The following is a 15,798-nucleotide window of genomic DNA, read 5'->3' as shown; positions in this document are numbered from 1 at the left end:
CAGGTTCAGAATGCTCCTAAGCCAATTCTTTTAATATTTCCAGATTCAAGTTATTCAATCCCAAAGTTTCCTATCAGCAGTTGCTGTTTAACATACTACCTTGCTGCCAATTATGTAGAAAATATTTTACCACCACCATGTATCGCACTATTTAATCTAGAACAGCTTCATACAGAAATAGCTTTATGGAGTATTTCTACCTTCACAACAGTATAAACATCTCATTTTAGAGCATTAAGTCTATGCCACTGCTATGTTTAATCTATTCCTTACACATAGACTCACAGCATTTTTTTTTCCAATTGTCATAAGCCACAGAAAGAATTAAGTAAAAGTTTCTTCTTTAAATTACCAAATTCTCCATTTGCTAAAACACATACTAGTTTCAGCTTTATTTTCACTTGCTTTCTTGAATGGAAGGTATTTTAAAATTAAGTCTTCTCCTGCAATTTCTGCATTGTATTTGCACCTGTTTATAAAGAGCCTTCAGAAACAGCAGCTACTGTTTAAAACTGATGACTCAGCAAGTAGTTATGGGGAAAGGCAATCATCAGCTCAGAAAACTGCAAGCATTAAGCTTTATGCATATTTATAAAATCATATCTTCAACCAAGACCACATCAGCAGTTTATATTATCACAGTATCCATTGTGATACCGAGCAAAAATGGGCTAATTAAGCCACTGGTGAAGTTTACATTTCTTTCATTCTCCATGTTGCAGCATCCTGTGGAATCCACATAAAGAAGCAACTGATGCTGGAAACAGGACCTTAACTGAGCCTTAAAGTGGAAAAAGCCACATCCTTCTCTAGAAGGGAGCACACTGAATGACATTAAAAACTTCCATCTTTAACATTAAAACTTATGAAATAAAGCATGTTTTGGCTTACATGGGAAAAATCAAAGTTCAAGGGCTCAGAAGCAAATCTACCTGTAACTACCTTGCTCTTGGATGGTAGCAGAGAGGTTTTCTTCTAGTCCTCCCAAGCCCACCTATCTGCGATGCTTTCTGAAACACCGACCAGTTCAGCACTGCTCTTGCTCCAGTTACCTACCTCATTTATCCAGGACACTCTCTGAACACCCTGCAAGCTTGCCTTGGGACATCTGTTCACTGCAGAAAGGCTCTCTGCTCTTCCCAGGGGGCCATCCTCACTGTATGGATTTGTGTTGTAGGATCATGGCTCATGATGTACCATTTCAGGCTGCCCAACCCCTATTCCAGACCATTTTTTCAAAATAGGCATGCTCGTTGGCTTCCAGGAAATAAGCGGGCTCCTTTGCCTCAACCTTCTCTGAAGGTTCATGCAGAACACAAGGACCAGGACAAATTAAGCAGGCTTTCATCCCTACTGCTACGCACCAGCACAGCCTTCTTCAGCATGACACGCAAAATGCACAAGGCCCACACAGTAAGTGGTAAAGAGTCAAAATGTGTATCACCCACAACTTCTACAACAGGGAGGGGAAGTGAAGCAGGAAGCAAGGAATGCACAGCTGAAGGAAGTCCAGGTGAAGGATGAATGGCCACAGGTAGGAGGAACAGCTTCGGCCAAAGTGCAAGAAGTTCTCCAAGTGCGCGTCTCATCCCTGCCAAGGGATGCTCGTTGGAGCACCTTGCTGGCTCTTCCTGCCACATGATCCAACAAAATAAAGCTTCCTGAACCACCAGGCCTCTCTTACGCAACACTGCCCATGATAGTGTTCCCTCACACCAGTACCACTGCAGAACATTGTGGGGACGGAGGGTTTTAAATGTTTGAGCGGCTGGCTGGGGAGCAACTGGGCTGTTTTTCACCTGCTCTCTAATCTAGTAGGAGCCATTGTTCTATGGCACTGTTTATCTTATTTTTATCTAACGGTGCCACTTCACAGAAAGAAAAAACCCCAACTTGTATGACTGACTGACTATGTTTTGACAGTTTGAACTGAGTTATGATGTTAAGGGACAGACTGCAATACTGCAAATCAGCTTCTAGGAGCTGTGTTATCAACCCCCGTGTGGTGGTTGTCTGTCAATCCTTTGAAAACACCTACTGAGTAACACTGCCTACACTGTGTTTCACTCCAGCAAGATATCCTCCATCTGCTTTGATAAGACCTCCCAGTAGCTGCTATTCAGCCTATAACAGAGATAGAAAAATATCTCTACCTTAAAGCAATGCAAATTAAACACACAAGCTTGGAAGAGGGAAAAAAACACATATGGGCAGGTTTATCAAAGCAGCCACAGGGCAAAATTCAGCTGTGCACAATGCATCAACACCAGGGCTAGACACTACTTCAGTAACATTAGAGCCAAAGATAAAACCTAAATAAAGAACAAGAAATGCTAACAGAAAAGGCATCCACTTGGTGTATTATCTAATCAAGAACTTTTGTTGTGTAGGCACCACCATCTTTCTGTACATCACTGTATTAAAAATATCACCAAGTACTCAAAATACATAAACCATACATTAAATACAACCAGCTCTGACACTGAAATTTTGGCATATTTGTTGTATTTGTTGCATAAAATTTCTAACCTGTACATCTTGCTAGGTAGTGCCATGAAATGCACTTGCCTTGTGCAAACTGTCTTTCAGGACATAACACAGCTGGGGAGGATGTTAAAGATTACTATAAAATAAAGATACTGGAGACAAGGAAATGTTATTAAAATTAACCAGACAATTTATTATAGTCTGCAACACAGAGAAGCAAAGAACAGCTCTTCAGAAACACACTGAAACAAGAAAGTAGATCTGTTCGTACAGAACATAGTTTAATGACGCCTTCTTCAAGAAGATGGGAATTACTGAACAAAATCAAGTAAATTACTTTGAATAGCCTGTGAATTTAAAGATAAACACAAACAAGAAGGCATTAACAAAACTGTATGCTCTTCTTAAGTCCTTGTGTGGTACCTGAGAAACAAACATGAAAAACTTCTGAGTGAAGTTGCTTTTGGTCCACTTTACCAAAATAAACTACAGAGAAAAGTCATCTAAAAACATAGCATTTATTTTCAAACCTGGAAGAATTATGAAATAAACTTCAACCAGTTAATCCATGATAGTTTTGAAATCTTGAGTAACAGATGGTTCTGTTGCCGTCTTCAGTAGTGCCATAGTATCCTTTGGGATCTTCCTGCATAGCTGCATCTTACCTACCAAAATATCAGAAAAAAATCATTACTACTGCAAGTAACTAACAATTTTGTTTTAGGGAAAATGCTAATAAAGTAATGAAATCAATACTAGCTGAATCCAATTAAAAAGTTGGAACACCTGGAATGTGGGGATATAAAAAGCTATGATAAAATATACTACTATTCTTCTGCCCTTAAATCAGGCTAATAAAAAGGTTAAAAATCATACACGAAAACACTAACAAACTAAGAAAAACCAGAGCAAAGTCCTCCTACTATGTCCTTGTTACACTTCCTTTGTTTGAACTTAAGAATTTTGAAATTTTATTGAAAAGTGTTAAAGACCATTTATTGAATAACTGTATCCACCAAAAAAAAAAAAAGGCCTTCTGTCAAACTACAGTTACTTTGAAAGACCCTATTTTGAGCAATGGACACAAGGGACAGGTCCTTATCTGGCTGCTGCTGTTTACCTACAGCAGGAAGGTATGCACAAACTGTTCCTTTGCCCCTCTGCTTTGAGATATGTCATCAAAGTAGCCTATACTTGGAACTGACATACACAAAAAAAGATTTAAACAAAATAATGTGGAAAATGCACCTTTTGCTGTAAGACTGGCAATAGCAATTCTCTCTGTTGTTTCCTTGTAAGAAAAGAGAGGCTAACTCGAAAGCCACCCTTATAGTGGAATATTTTGGAGACTAAACAAGGCTCTTAAGAATGCAATTTTTTATAAAAGGATACAAAATTTTTTAAAGACAGAAGATCACTGAGTCTACTCTCAACAGTAGAATTCTCTACTCTAGAATTCTAGACAATAAAAAGAACTTTTTCAAGACTAGGAAGAACATGTAAAATCCTAGCAACAGTTTGAGTCCATTACCTAAACAGAGTTGGCAAAATTGTGCATGGTGCAGAAAGGGCAGAAGTGCTCAATAAACATTTGTTCTGTATTTGGAAATAAGATAGATGATGTATTTATATCTTATCATGATAAGGAAAAACTCTTGCTCCTTTCCCCACTGGTCATAATAGGAAGGATGTTAAACAGTAACTATGTTTTAAATACTTAACTGAAGAATGATGACTGCTCATACTGACAAGCCCCTGATGTTCATATTTAACAGGTTTTGGAATAGTGGGAAGAACTTCCTCCCCAAAACCTGTGAGCTTGGTATTGATTCCCACAGGGAGTAATGGAAGGGCACATGCAGGGACACAAGAAAAAGAATTAAGTTTATATTAATACCTGTCAACAACATGATCAACAGGGGTAATGGGTTTTATATAGCTGATACAAACTCTGAAATGACAACAAGAAGTATAGCTGTTAAGTCAACACAGGCGCTATGACCAGCCTTGGTTATCTCTGTGCTACAGATTGCTGTGCCATATAGAGATCCTGAAGCAACTTTACAGGAACACACCCGAGAATCAGTGACTTCCCTCTCACAGCTATTCTGACATCCACACATGCTACCTGATTTCCAGAAGTAAGACAAAATTTAAAACAGTGTTTAAAATTAACTCCAGTATCTCTACATAATACTCAGCTCTGTACTAACCTTCTCTTACAGTGTGATGTTCTGATTACAACAACATTACCCAGGAATAAGTCTGATGCAGGCCAAACAAAACTAACTTGTAAGACTGAACAGAAAACTACCTATCGATGTCTCTTTACATGGATTGTGTTCCTGCAGGACTGGGAAACTTAGTATCTTATTAAATTTGGAAGAAAATACATATATAAACACCACATGCAGTCAGGTGACTGAAAAGTCTTTATCTATGATCAGAGATCTTGGAGACATGGAGATAATGATGCATGTCCACACCAATGGTGTGCACATGACTCATCACTACCGATCACAAGATGTCTTTGTACATCTTTACAGTACCAGTACCAGTACACTGATGCCTCACCTTCCTTCTGCTCAGCCCCTAGGTGGAGCACCTAGTGCCTTCTCAGTTCCTTTTCAAAAACAGTTTGAAATGATTTTTAAAACCTCAACCAAATCTTCAAGGAAGGAGAAAGGCAGGTGTGAAAAAAATATACCTGCAGTCAAAGCAGCTCTCAAAATAACAGTCACTGGTAAGAAAGTTGCATGACAAGTTGATGCCAAACAGCTAGCTTCCTGCCAAACTACCTAGTAGATGTTTTGGGTGCTTTTTGTAAGAATAGCAACTACAGAAGTGCTTCACCAAGTATTGTATGAACCCTTGCAGCACCGACAGAACAGGGCTAGTGGAAGTACGGGTATGATTTCCAGGGGCTATAAGCAAATTGAGATCTCTCAGAGATTGGGCCATCACAGAAAAAGCTTCCATCTTAAAAGTTTTGCAATAAAAACAAGTCACAGCCTGCTAATTGTTTAAACAGCCATTAAACAAAGACCTCTGAACCCTTGATCTTTCAGCAGTGTACTTGATATCTCAGGTATTTCCAAAAGAAACTGGGCCTTGTAGATAAAGAGAGTTGTCTTGGCTTTATGGATTCTGCCTCAGAGAAAGTAAGATTTATGAAAGAATAGCTGGAAATAACTCTTTTGAAGAGCATGTTGCTACTAATTTTCTACTTGCTTTTGGTCTTTTCCTGCTCCACCCCCACAATACTTAGCAAGTACAACATCAATAGTTCTCCCCAGAAATTTAGAAAGCAAGGTTATTCCATTTCTGCAAGGGCAATTCTCACTGCCAGAGAAGCCAACTAATAAGATGGTCAGCTTTTCCTTCTGGGTTAGAAACTCTGCGTACAGAGTTAGGCCTGAACACATGTAAGTTTCGAGTCAGTATTGTGGTGAGGCAAGGTGCTGTACAGGTACAGCAGAAGGAACCTAACAACAACCATTACTCAAACAAGGAAAATTCTGCTTCTGCTTCCCAGCCCATTCTCCCTGGTACCTGTGGTGGCATGATTTTCTGGACAACAGAGACTACTTCTACAGCAGATGCACACACCCATGGAAGACGAGGTACTGGTTAACGATAAAGCTGCCCGGGGCTGCACCTCTACCCTGAACAGATTCAACAGCAAAGCATGCACAGAGAAAGATGGGTGGCCTTTGGCTTGGATTATGGTCCGCCAGTCAAAGATCCCAAGAGCAAAACCTTCAGCATTAGAGATGAAAACTCAGATGTGCTCTATATGGATCTTAGAGAAGTGACACAGCTCCCAGAGAAGCTGCTGTTCTGCTGGGTGTGACTGCTGCATTCTCTGCTCAGTTCCTCAGTTTTTGTCCTCTCCAAGTGAAGCAAGCAGTCACCTCTTCCTTTCCTGGAGGCAGGTCTGCTTCCCCTGGTACTTCTAGAAGGGCTGAACAGAACTGGCTTCTCAGCAGCAGTGATCAAGCATGGTGCCTCTGGTTTTGGTGTCAATGAGTAACTCAGAGAAGGAGCTTCTCTGGGAGAGGCTGCTGGAGTTCTGCTCCATACAGAAAGTCCATAGCTGTCAGGAACATGCCTGGTGCAATCCCAGCCATCAGTCTGTTTGTTGTAAATGTCTGTGTCATCTTTGATACATCCACACTGTACCACCAAAACCCAGACTTGTTTGCACTCGGTGCTGCTGCAAGCCTTTGACACATGAAAGAAATGCTTACTTCCAAAAGCAGAACTGCTCTCCTTATGGGACAGTGGGCTTCAGCAGTGTCGAGGGAAGCTTGGGATGCATTTCAAATCAAATAGGGATCATTCTGGAACCAGACCAAAGAATTTCTCTGTACCATATAATAAAACTGCCCAAGTGATGACTCACTTGGAGTGCAAATTACAGTCACTGTTGTGAATCTGCCCTGGACTGCAGTTGAATTCAACAGGATTGATTGTTTCAGAAAAACCTACTGCTGCTCACTTTTAATAACTCAGAACTGAAACTTCTGTTATTTCTGTGGCTGGCCTGGGGACAGACCGCACAACTGATCAAAGAGAGAGCTCCCCAGAGGCCAGGTACACAGACAGCTTCTTCCACCGAGTAGGAGAGTCAGAGATTTGTTGACACCACTCAACTCTACTCCAATACAGCACACTCAGCGCAGCAAGTGCTTCTGTTTCAAAGCAATCCCAGTGACACTTTTTTGGTAAGAGTTCTTATTGTGGGATGCACTTACTTAGTTGCCAGTTAAGTACATTTTTAAAAATAGAAATCTAAGCATTCATATTTCATTCAGTTAAACCTGCTGAGAATGCTTATATGATTGACCCAATCTTAATTAAGCTGAACTGCACAAACTTACTGAGTGCCAAGTATCAACAACTGTCCCATAAGAACAAGGCTCTAGAACCTGCAGTGCTGAAAAATGTACCATTTCAATTTGCCTATTATACTTAGCAAATTTGATTAAAATCAGAAAGTTCATTAATGTACATTTTAGAACAACATTTTACGATAAGAAAACCTTAAAAAGCCATTAGATTCCAAATTTTATTACCATTAGCCATATTTCAAACTGTAAAAATAACAGTATACTTACAGGTTTGTAGGGGCTTAAGCAGGCATTTGTAGATAACTTTGTGGTTTCCCAGTTTGACAGTGAAGGCATGGTAGCAGAGCCATTCTGCTGCCTCAGAAGGGAACGCACCAGATGCACGTTTGTTACCTAAAGTAACACCTAGAGACAGAACAGGAAAATAATGTCACTGAAAATGATGAGCATTAAGAAGTGTCTGACCTATCCTATCTTTCTATAAAATTACTCCAACAGCTTTTATTAAAAACTCGTGTAGTCAATGAAGTCTTCTATATCAGCAGAGAACAAAACTGAAACATTTTAGTATCTTCAGAAAACTGAGTTTAAGAACAAAAAAAAGCAGTGATTCCCATCACGCATTCCATATTTTTTATTCTTTATCTCAAAGTTACCTGATCTGACTGCACATTCAGTCTTTGTTTGTCTAGAAAAAAGAAACCAAAACCCAAACAGGCTACTTCATTGCCATTATACCTCGGTTTTTTGCTTGCAGGATAGCATAGCAGCATGATGCAGTCTCAGAGATAATCCTTAGGAAGAAATGAGGATTATTTTTAACTTGCTGGTTGAATGGAAGCTGGAGAACACAGGCGTGGAACCTGATCAAAAAAACAGCCTATTGAATCACAAGTGATTTGCAATTTCAAGTGAAACTATGATTACATACCTTAGGCATTATACAACATTTAAAAGCACCCAGCAGTCTTTAACTATAACAACACTGTTAGCATATGACACCTCTCCTGTGAACACATATGATTTGTTTCTAAATTTTGTGCTTAAAGAAGATCATGAAGCCATCTGCCTTCATAACAGAATTCTCTTCTGAGGACAATGACCGTCTTATGTGTAGGGAAAGTTAACACGTTCTCACCTATTCCATATCACAGCCATGCAACCAGGGAACACCCACATTGAGTGTGAAAGGAAGAAAAAACAAAACAAAACTCCACAACAAATTCTGTTCAGGACTTCAGGAAAACAGACCTCCAAATGACATAGTGTTCTACAGATCAGGATGCCCACTCTTTTGTCTATTTGGAAGCAATTCTATGGAAATCGCTTGTATTGTATGTATACTGCCTTACACCTTTGTTTGGACATATTTTAAAACTGATGGCTTTTTTTTTCTCCTTAGACTCTGGCATTATAATCCTGCTTACGTTGAATACAGTCAACAATTACAGTGCTCGTTTTCCATTACCCAACATTGTATATACTTGCTTATTAAATTAACTCAGCATAAATTTAATCATATAAAGAAATTCTAAAATTTTAAAATATTTAAAGGATAAACATAATTACCATATTGCATCACACAGCTCTGGCTGAATCAATCTCACATGCTGTTAGCATGGTGGTCAGTTTTTAAAAGGTACTCTAACATAAAGGCCTTTGTTAGAGTGCTACCATAAAAGCAATCAAAAGTAACTATGTAATCATGTCCAACAGAGAAAAACCATAAGTAATTCACAACACAAAGTTTAAGAGTTTGATACATCAGTGCTTTACCACTTCTTTGACAAAAGAACGATACAGGGTGAATGTGGACCAAGCTGAATTTAAGAACAAAACTAAAATATCACTTCCTAGCAAGTATGAGCTAAACAAGAGAGCAACATCTGATTCTGTAAAGAGGGAAGCACCTCTTACACCTTTTTGCGTTAAAACAGTAAACAGTTACTTGGTGCTGCAAATCATTCAGTCTTCAATGCACAGAGATTAGTATTTTCTCCCAAATTGTTTATCAGTCTTGATTCCTTTCCCTTATCCTTGTTAAAACATTCACTTCCTCTGCTAGTCAAAAACAGCTCACAAACCCCAAGATAAAACTAAGGAGCAATTAAGACAGCAGCAGCAGCTAAGAAACTGCAATGAAACCTCACTTTACGTGAAGTTATACCAGTCAAAGTTCTATATGATTTTAAATAGATACAAAGTTCTAAATATAAACTGGTTAATGAGTGATCGGGCTTCTCATCATCCTCCTGAAGTAAAACAGACTGCTTTTCTTGAGGTCAGCTGTCAATATCAAGAGACACTGAAAATCCATTTAGTGAAATGTCACTTAAACACACACAATATAATCCTGTATCCTGAATCTAATATTATGTAAGAACAGTGTTAAAACAGTAACATGACTTATTACTGACATTTACCACTGCACATTTATATGGCACGCTTTCTCCTAGCCCGTAGCTCCTCCATGTGTCAAGAAAGAGGAATGAAATAATCAGAGTTACTTCAGAAGACAGTGACCTACCTGTAAGCCTGAAGTAAAAATATCTTGTAGATGTTAATGACAACTGTTCTAAGGCTGTTGATCTAGAACAGAACAGAAACAGAGCTATAGGAATATTTTAGTGTCACGATAGGATTTGTTCAAGTTCAACAGCATAAGATGATTTAGAGATCTAGAGAAAAACACATTTTACACTAAACTTTGAAGATTTCTTTTACGTACCTAAGTTAACAATATTGTGAAGGCTCAGTTCTGGAAGGTGCTGAGACCCCATATTTTAGCTGATGTCAACACTTCCAGATTATGTACATTACCTCTGAAAACCAATTCTGTATGTTAGAACTCAAAGCAGTTTTAAAGCTCTGTATCATTAATCACAATATTCCCAAACATCCATTTCTATATTCCCACCTGTAAATCAAGAAATAAATAATGGCATTTCAGTTTGAGGACTCTAATCAATTTGTATTTCATGCTTGTCCCAGCTGTTCTACTTGAATTGAAGGAAAGACTTGATCTGATAGAAGTATAGGTATAACTAGGAAAAAAAAAAAAAAAGAAAAAATTAAATTCCGTGAGTTAACAGACTAAATTCAATTCTGTAAAGTAAGCCTCATTTAACTTCTCATGTTACAGAGCTTGCCTGCTGACCAATGAGCCAGTAGCTAAAAGACGACTATTAACTAAATTAAATTTAGAAAGAGACTAGACATTGTGGCATTAAGACTATTAGCTAAGGAATTACCTCAGTACCTGAGGGCTGAATAATTCACCCTGCTAAAAAAACCCAAACCAGTAACTTTAAGCACAAACTAGACTTATTTCTAAAACACATGGTCTAGCCAGACCATTATTAATGACTTCTGTGACAGCCAGGTTACACTCTGTGATCCAGGCAACGCAGGAGCTTAGGCTGGAAGCCATCTCAGTTCACCCTGGCACTGCAGTTACTTAAACGCCCTCAGGATTCTGACTGGTGTCTCCCAGACCAGTAGCACCAATACCCTCATCAACATAAACTGTCTCTTTTAGAAACACAACTAGTGAATGAACCTCTTTTGCTGTTGGTTTTAGTTCTCTGTTGTTACAGAAAATCATGTCATACAAATTCCTTTCCTACAGTGACCAAGCTTTTCTGTTGTGGAAGACTACTAAAGAACTTCACCACTCTGGTGATGGAAAACTTCCTCCTGATTTCCCACTTGCATGGGGTCAATAATACAGCAGTATTACCCTTCAGTTTAAACAGTTCTTTCTTGTTAATCTTTAGTAAATGTCTAATGCCATCTCTAGCAGTCTATGTAAAGGGTCTACAGAGCTTCTCAGTAAGATACAATGTCCTGTCCCGAGTTCTACGCCACTTCAGACTGCTTTGTGTATATAGTCAAGGCTGCTAGTTTAAAGAGAAATTACTTGTCCCCTGCACTACCATCTGAAGTGTACCGGAGGGAACACCACTGATGTTGAAAGTATTACTAGTCCCCCTAGATGATGCAAAAATTAATTCCAATCTGAAGTACACATCATCCTTACTGCTTCTTTTAGGAAGGTACAGAAAAAAACTATTTCAGGACAATAAATGTAGTTAGCTACATGTAGACTTCAAGTAAATGCAGTGCATAATGGTGAAAGAAGCTGAACTGAGGTTATTGCACAAGCTTTCTCAGAACCATGTAGTCACCACATGGTATATGACTTCTGATCATTAGTGACCTGTGCAACATTTGATGGTGTAAATGGTACCTACATTCCACTAGGAGGGGTTGAAGAAAATAGCAGGCTGCACAGCAGAATAAAATGTTTAGACTACTGTATAAGAAACAGAATTGTAAAATCTATTTTGCAGTTAATTAAACTACACCATTCACAAGACATTCATGTTCTTCTCACACCATATACAATATACTATAAAGCTGACACTGGACTATTCAGATCTATTTACCTGGAGTAATCGCAGTAAACCTCAAGTGTCTGCGTATCTATTAATAATCCACACCATGGGATCAAACGACAACCTGGCAGCTGTTTTAATTTGGAACATTCTGGGATATCATCAGCAGGAAAATTCACGACTGTCTTTTTGTGGTTTATTAAAAAGCCATATTCAGGAATACCTGCTGCTAGAGTCCTAAAACAGATATAAACAGTTAGTCTAACTTCCCCTGCAAAAGCAAACAAAAACCTACATGCTGCAAAACACATGAGATCTTGCATAAAAGGCCAGAAATCAAAGAATAAAGGGAACCATAGCCAAGTCTTTCAGTTAAGGAACACAGCTAGAAATAACCAAAACCTGAACACATTAGAGGTAAATAAATACATAAATAAATAAGCTTAAGGATATGAGGATAATGGAGAAAAACTTTTACAGTTTAATGCAAATTAAGAACTTAAGGCATGGAACATTTGAGACAAGCTATATAAACCACACCCACAGAAATCACTAAGATCAAAATCACTGGGAAAAGGCAGATGAAGAATTATTTGCTTTGAAAGTTAACAAACCCAAGGAGAATCCATGTAACAGGAACCTCATTTATCTGATGGAAAGTTACAAACTTTCTCCACAAAGTTTTCCCTAAGGATGTTTCCTGTGCCAGAATGCCTGCTGTTTACCTACTACACATTGGATCGGCAGTGTCGGCTCATGGACAAGCAGCAGTTTGTCTTACTTGGCAATGTATTCATGTGCAGGCTTCATCCTTTTAAGGAGTGAGAGGAAGAGGTAGGCTCCTCTTCTTCTTCTTCTTGGGGAGTAATAGTCAAACACTGTCTCCTTAAAATTAATTTCTTGAATCCCCCAGTTCTAATACTACATTAGGAAAAACTGTTACTACTCCATCTATGATGAAGAGTTCCAGAACTGCTTAGAGGTCCTGTGAAAACTTGCACGGAAGAGGCTACTTGTCTAGAGAAAATCAATACAGCTGATGCAGAAGTTGATACAGAACAAAGATGCAGGTAACTTCAAAGGGCAAGTAGGACAGCAGCCACAATGCTACTGGAAGTGACATTACGCTTAGGAAATGTTACAGAAATTAACAGCTTGAGGCATCTCCAGCCTCTTAGTTGGACTTATTTCCAGAACTGTAAATCTATACATCCCTACAAATTTCTTTCTGTTCAAATACGGAAATGAGGACAAATGAAGTCTTCAACACACACTACTCACCATTTAGTACAATTTATACTTCCAGCTGTGCTTAGCCTGAAAGGTGATGGGGAAATCAGCTAATAACAGAGCTGTATCTTTCCGACTACTGAAAAGCATGACGCAACTGAATGCATTTCAGATGCTCAGCTTTTCTTTAGGATCACTCCTTTGGGTCCTTAAAACTAGCTTTGGCATCAGCAGAACTCTTCTTGGATACTGACCATATCCATTCACGTCCATTGTAACCAGAAACCTCCTTTGGGGACCAATTTAAAGAAAAAAACCCGGTAGTTTTGAAGCATTATAAAGAATTACTGTTTTAAAACAACTGTGAGAGCTGCTTGCTGCCATGCTATCAGTATCTTCAAATACTTACCCCAGATTATTAATGACCAGAAAATTCTTAGCAATAACGGATCAGAGAAAAGTTACATTCTTTCCCCAGGAATAGATGCCTGCCCAATAAAAGCACTTTAAGAATGTTACTAAGACCTCTTTAAGAATTTGAGGGGAAATGGTCTTAAAAGACAACTGTCAGCTGCTTTGGTTAGTCTGCACTACTTACGCTGCTAGAAGCTCCATCAAGGTCAGTAGCTAGGTCCCTAATTTAAACTTCAGCAGGAATCCCCCACCATCTGAGCTGCAACAGATCATTAGTTGGCCATCAAGAACATAGCCATCAGGATCCTTCCCGAGCACAGGCTACCAGCAAGGACTCCAAAACAGCCCTTGATTATTAAGCCATAAACCAAATACACTTATCTGTACAAGCATGTATAAAGATGAAAAAGAACGACCTAAAAGTTGTTAATGCTTATTACTTTAAAGACAATGTCTTTAATAGCATACCTTAGAAAAGTTCTTGCCTGCGTTAGATGTGGTGTAAGCAGCAAAAAGTCATCAATGAGACGTATTAGGACTCTGTAATCAAGAAGAAACTGACGTTAGATTTCTTGATATGTAATTCTTTCAAACGTTTGTCATATTCTTCAAAGCAACAACATGCCCATTTTAATTCACACAAAGGTAGAGGCCAATATCATCTCCAAACCAAGACTCATGAAGAATTCTCAGTTCTGCTTCTTTCCTAAAAATAGATTTAAAAAAAAAAAAAAGCAAGCAAAGAGGCTGGCTACACGAAACATGACAGGAATTCACAGCACACAGACTCCTCCACAGTAGTTTCTTAGATACAAGGTTTTGCACTTTTCCAAGGGAGAGTTTGCAGTATCTTAATCCACAAGCAAGGAAATGAGGTTTAACACCAGGTACACAAGCAGATACCAGATTCTTGATGTGCTCTAACTCTGTATCTTTGTTTAACCATGTAATGACTTGTTTGTGAGGCTATAACTTGAAGGTAAAACAGACTACCACCTACCACTGTAAAGGTCGGAATTTACTTTTTCAACAGAATTCAGGCCCCAAGCATGCCCGTATTTTTCTGATAAATCCTGCCTAATAGATCATAGAGAACAACCTCTGGAGATGATCTTGTCTAGTCCCCTCTTCAGGAGAATTGCCATCACTATGATCGGATCAGCTGCAACTTACCTAGCCAAGTCAATAGCCAGGTTGTTTTTTTGACTTAAAGGTCAAACGAAACTATAAAAATAATTCAACAGACACTTGAGTAACATTCTAAAATCTGCTCTGCATAAAACCAGCTGCCACGTTAAAGAGTACACTCTTCTGCATCAGCTTCATAATTTCAGTGCAAAAGACAGCTAGACTTTTTTAGACTCATACCATCAGAGCATCCTAAAGCCTATGAGAAGAACTCTACTACTTGTGCAGGGAAATGATTAGATATCTGAGACCTTCCATTACCCAGTGAGCCTCTCAAGAAGAGATACCTGACAGATGCACTTATCTGGAGTACTCCTACACACTTCTTAGTTTCTTTTTTTCTTTCTCAGGACAGGATTCACAGCAATGGCAGGAGATGTGTGAACACAGACAAGCTTCAGGGTCCAGCTCATGTCTAAAGACCTTAATCTGAGATTCAGCTGGGCATCAGTTCATATGGAGGTAAAAGGGACCCCCAAATTTTTACACATAATAAAGAGGTAGAGCTTTTATCAGGCTAGCTTTCTGTCAAGCTCCTAAGCAGCAGACATGAACAGGGCACAAAGACTTGGAACATGTACCAAGAACCACACAGGGCTTCAAAGAAGAATCTTGCAAAAAATCTGCAATAAAGCTGTGACCTTGATAAAATGTTAAGATTTAGAGATGGTGGATTGGAAAGCCCTGAGGCAGAAGCCTGGAGTATCAGAAAGCCTCTAACAAATATCCAATTTTGTCTGAGGACAAAAGACCACAGATATGGTGGGAATGAGTGTGGGAGAACGATAAACTTCTTAGATGTACAAGAGCTTGTTAGACTCCTTACAGCATCCCTAAATACTGTGCTCTTTGTAAGGACAAGTCTCCTACCCACAGACCTGGGAAAGCTTCTTTTCAGCACTTCTCTCCCTAATCTTATGACAAACAGGGAAATTCCCCCACAAACAACCACAGCAACACTGAAGCTGCAGAGATGTTTGTGTGCACCACGCTCCTAATGGAGAGTTGGAAATACTTGAAATTCAAAGGCAAACTTCAGAGAAAATATCTAACACACATACTATGTGTTATGCATTACTACAACAGAGCACTTGAACAAAGCATCCCTACCCATCCTGCTGTATTCCAGAGAGCAATTTGTTTTCCATGTCTCCATAGCATAAGCTGCAAAGTAAGGTTGACAAAATGGAGCCCTGTGGAATTCCACAGCACTGTATGTAGTACCTAGT

The 15,798-nt window shown here is 39.0% G+C and overlaps 1 protein-coding gene across 2 annotated transcripts in view; it reads right to left on the bottom strand.

Annotated features, from left to right (window-relative positions):
- Nucleotides 1-2,654: 2,654 nt before the first annotated feature.
- TERT (telomerase reverse transcriptase) overlaps nt 2,655-15,798 on the bottom strand; it is a 34,205-nt gene continuing 21,061 nt past the window's right edge. For both annotated transcript variants that reach the window (XM_055800149.1, XM_055800150.1), the window contains exons 9-16: nt 15,680-15,793; nt 13,850-13,921; nt 11,789-11,974; nt 10,258-10,384; nt 9,868-9,929; nt 8,079-8,203; nt 7,608-7,745; nt 2,655-3,152 (exon numbers count right to left, since the gene is read on the bottom strand). In XM_055800149.1, coding sequence (XP_055656124.1) covers nt 3,049-3,152; nt 7,608-7,745; nt 8,079-8,203; nt 9,868-9,929; nt 10,258-10,384; nt 11,789-11,974; nt 13,850-13,921; nt 15,680-15,793 — 928 coding nt within the window. In that variant the 3' untranslated portion in view covers nt 2,655-3,048. The remainder of the gene's footprint in view (nt 3,153-7,607; nt 7,746-8,078; nt 8,204-9,867; nt 9,930-10,257; nt 10,385-11,788; nt 11,975-13,849; nt 13,922-15,679; nt 15,794-15,798) is intronic.

Source organism: Falco peregrinus, chromosome 3 (genome assembly GCF_023634155.1).
Source record: "Falco peregrinus isolate bFalPer1 chromosome 3, bFalPer1.pri, whole genome shotgun sequence".
In the NCBI taxonomy this organism is placed as follows: Eukaryota; Metazoa; Chordata; class Aves; order Falconiformes; family Falconidae; genus Falco; species Falco peregrinus.
This window is presented reverse-complemented; position numbering and strand designations above follow the sequence as displayed.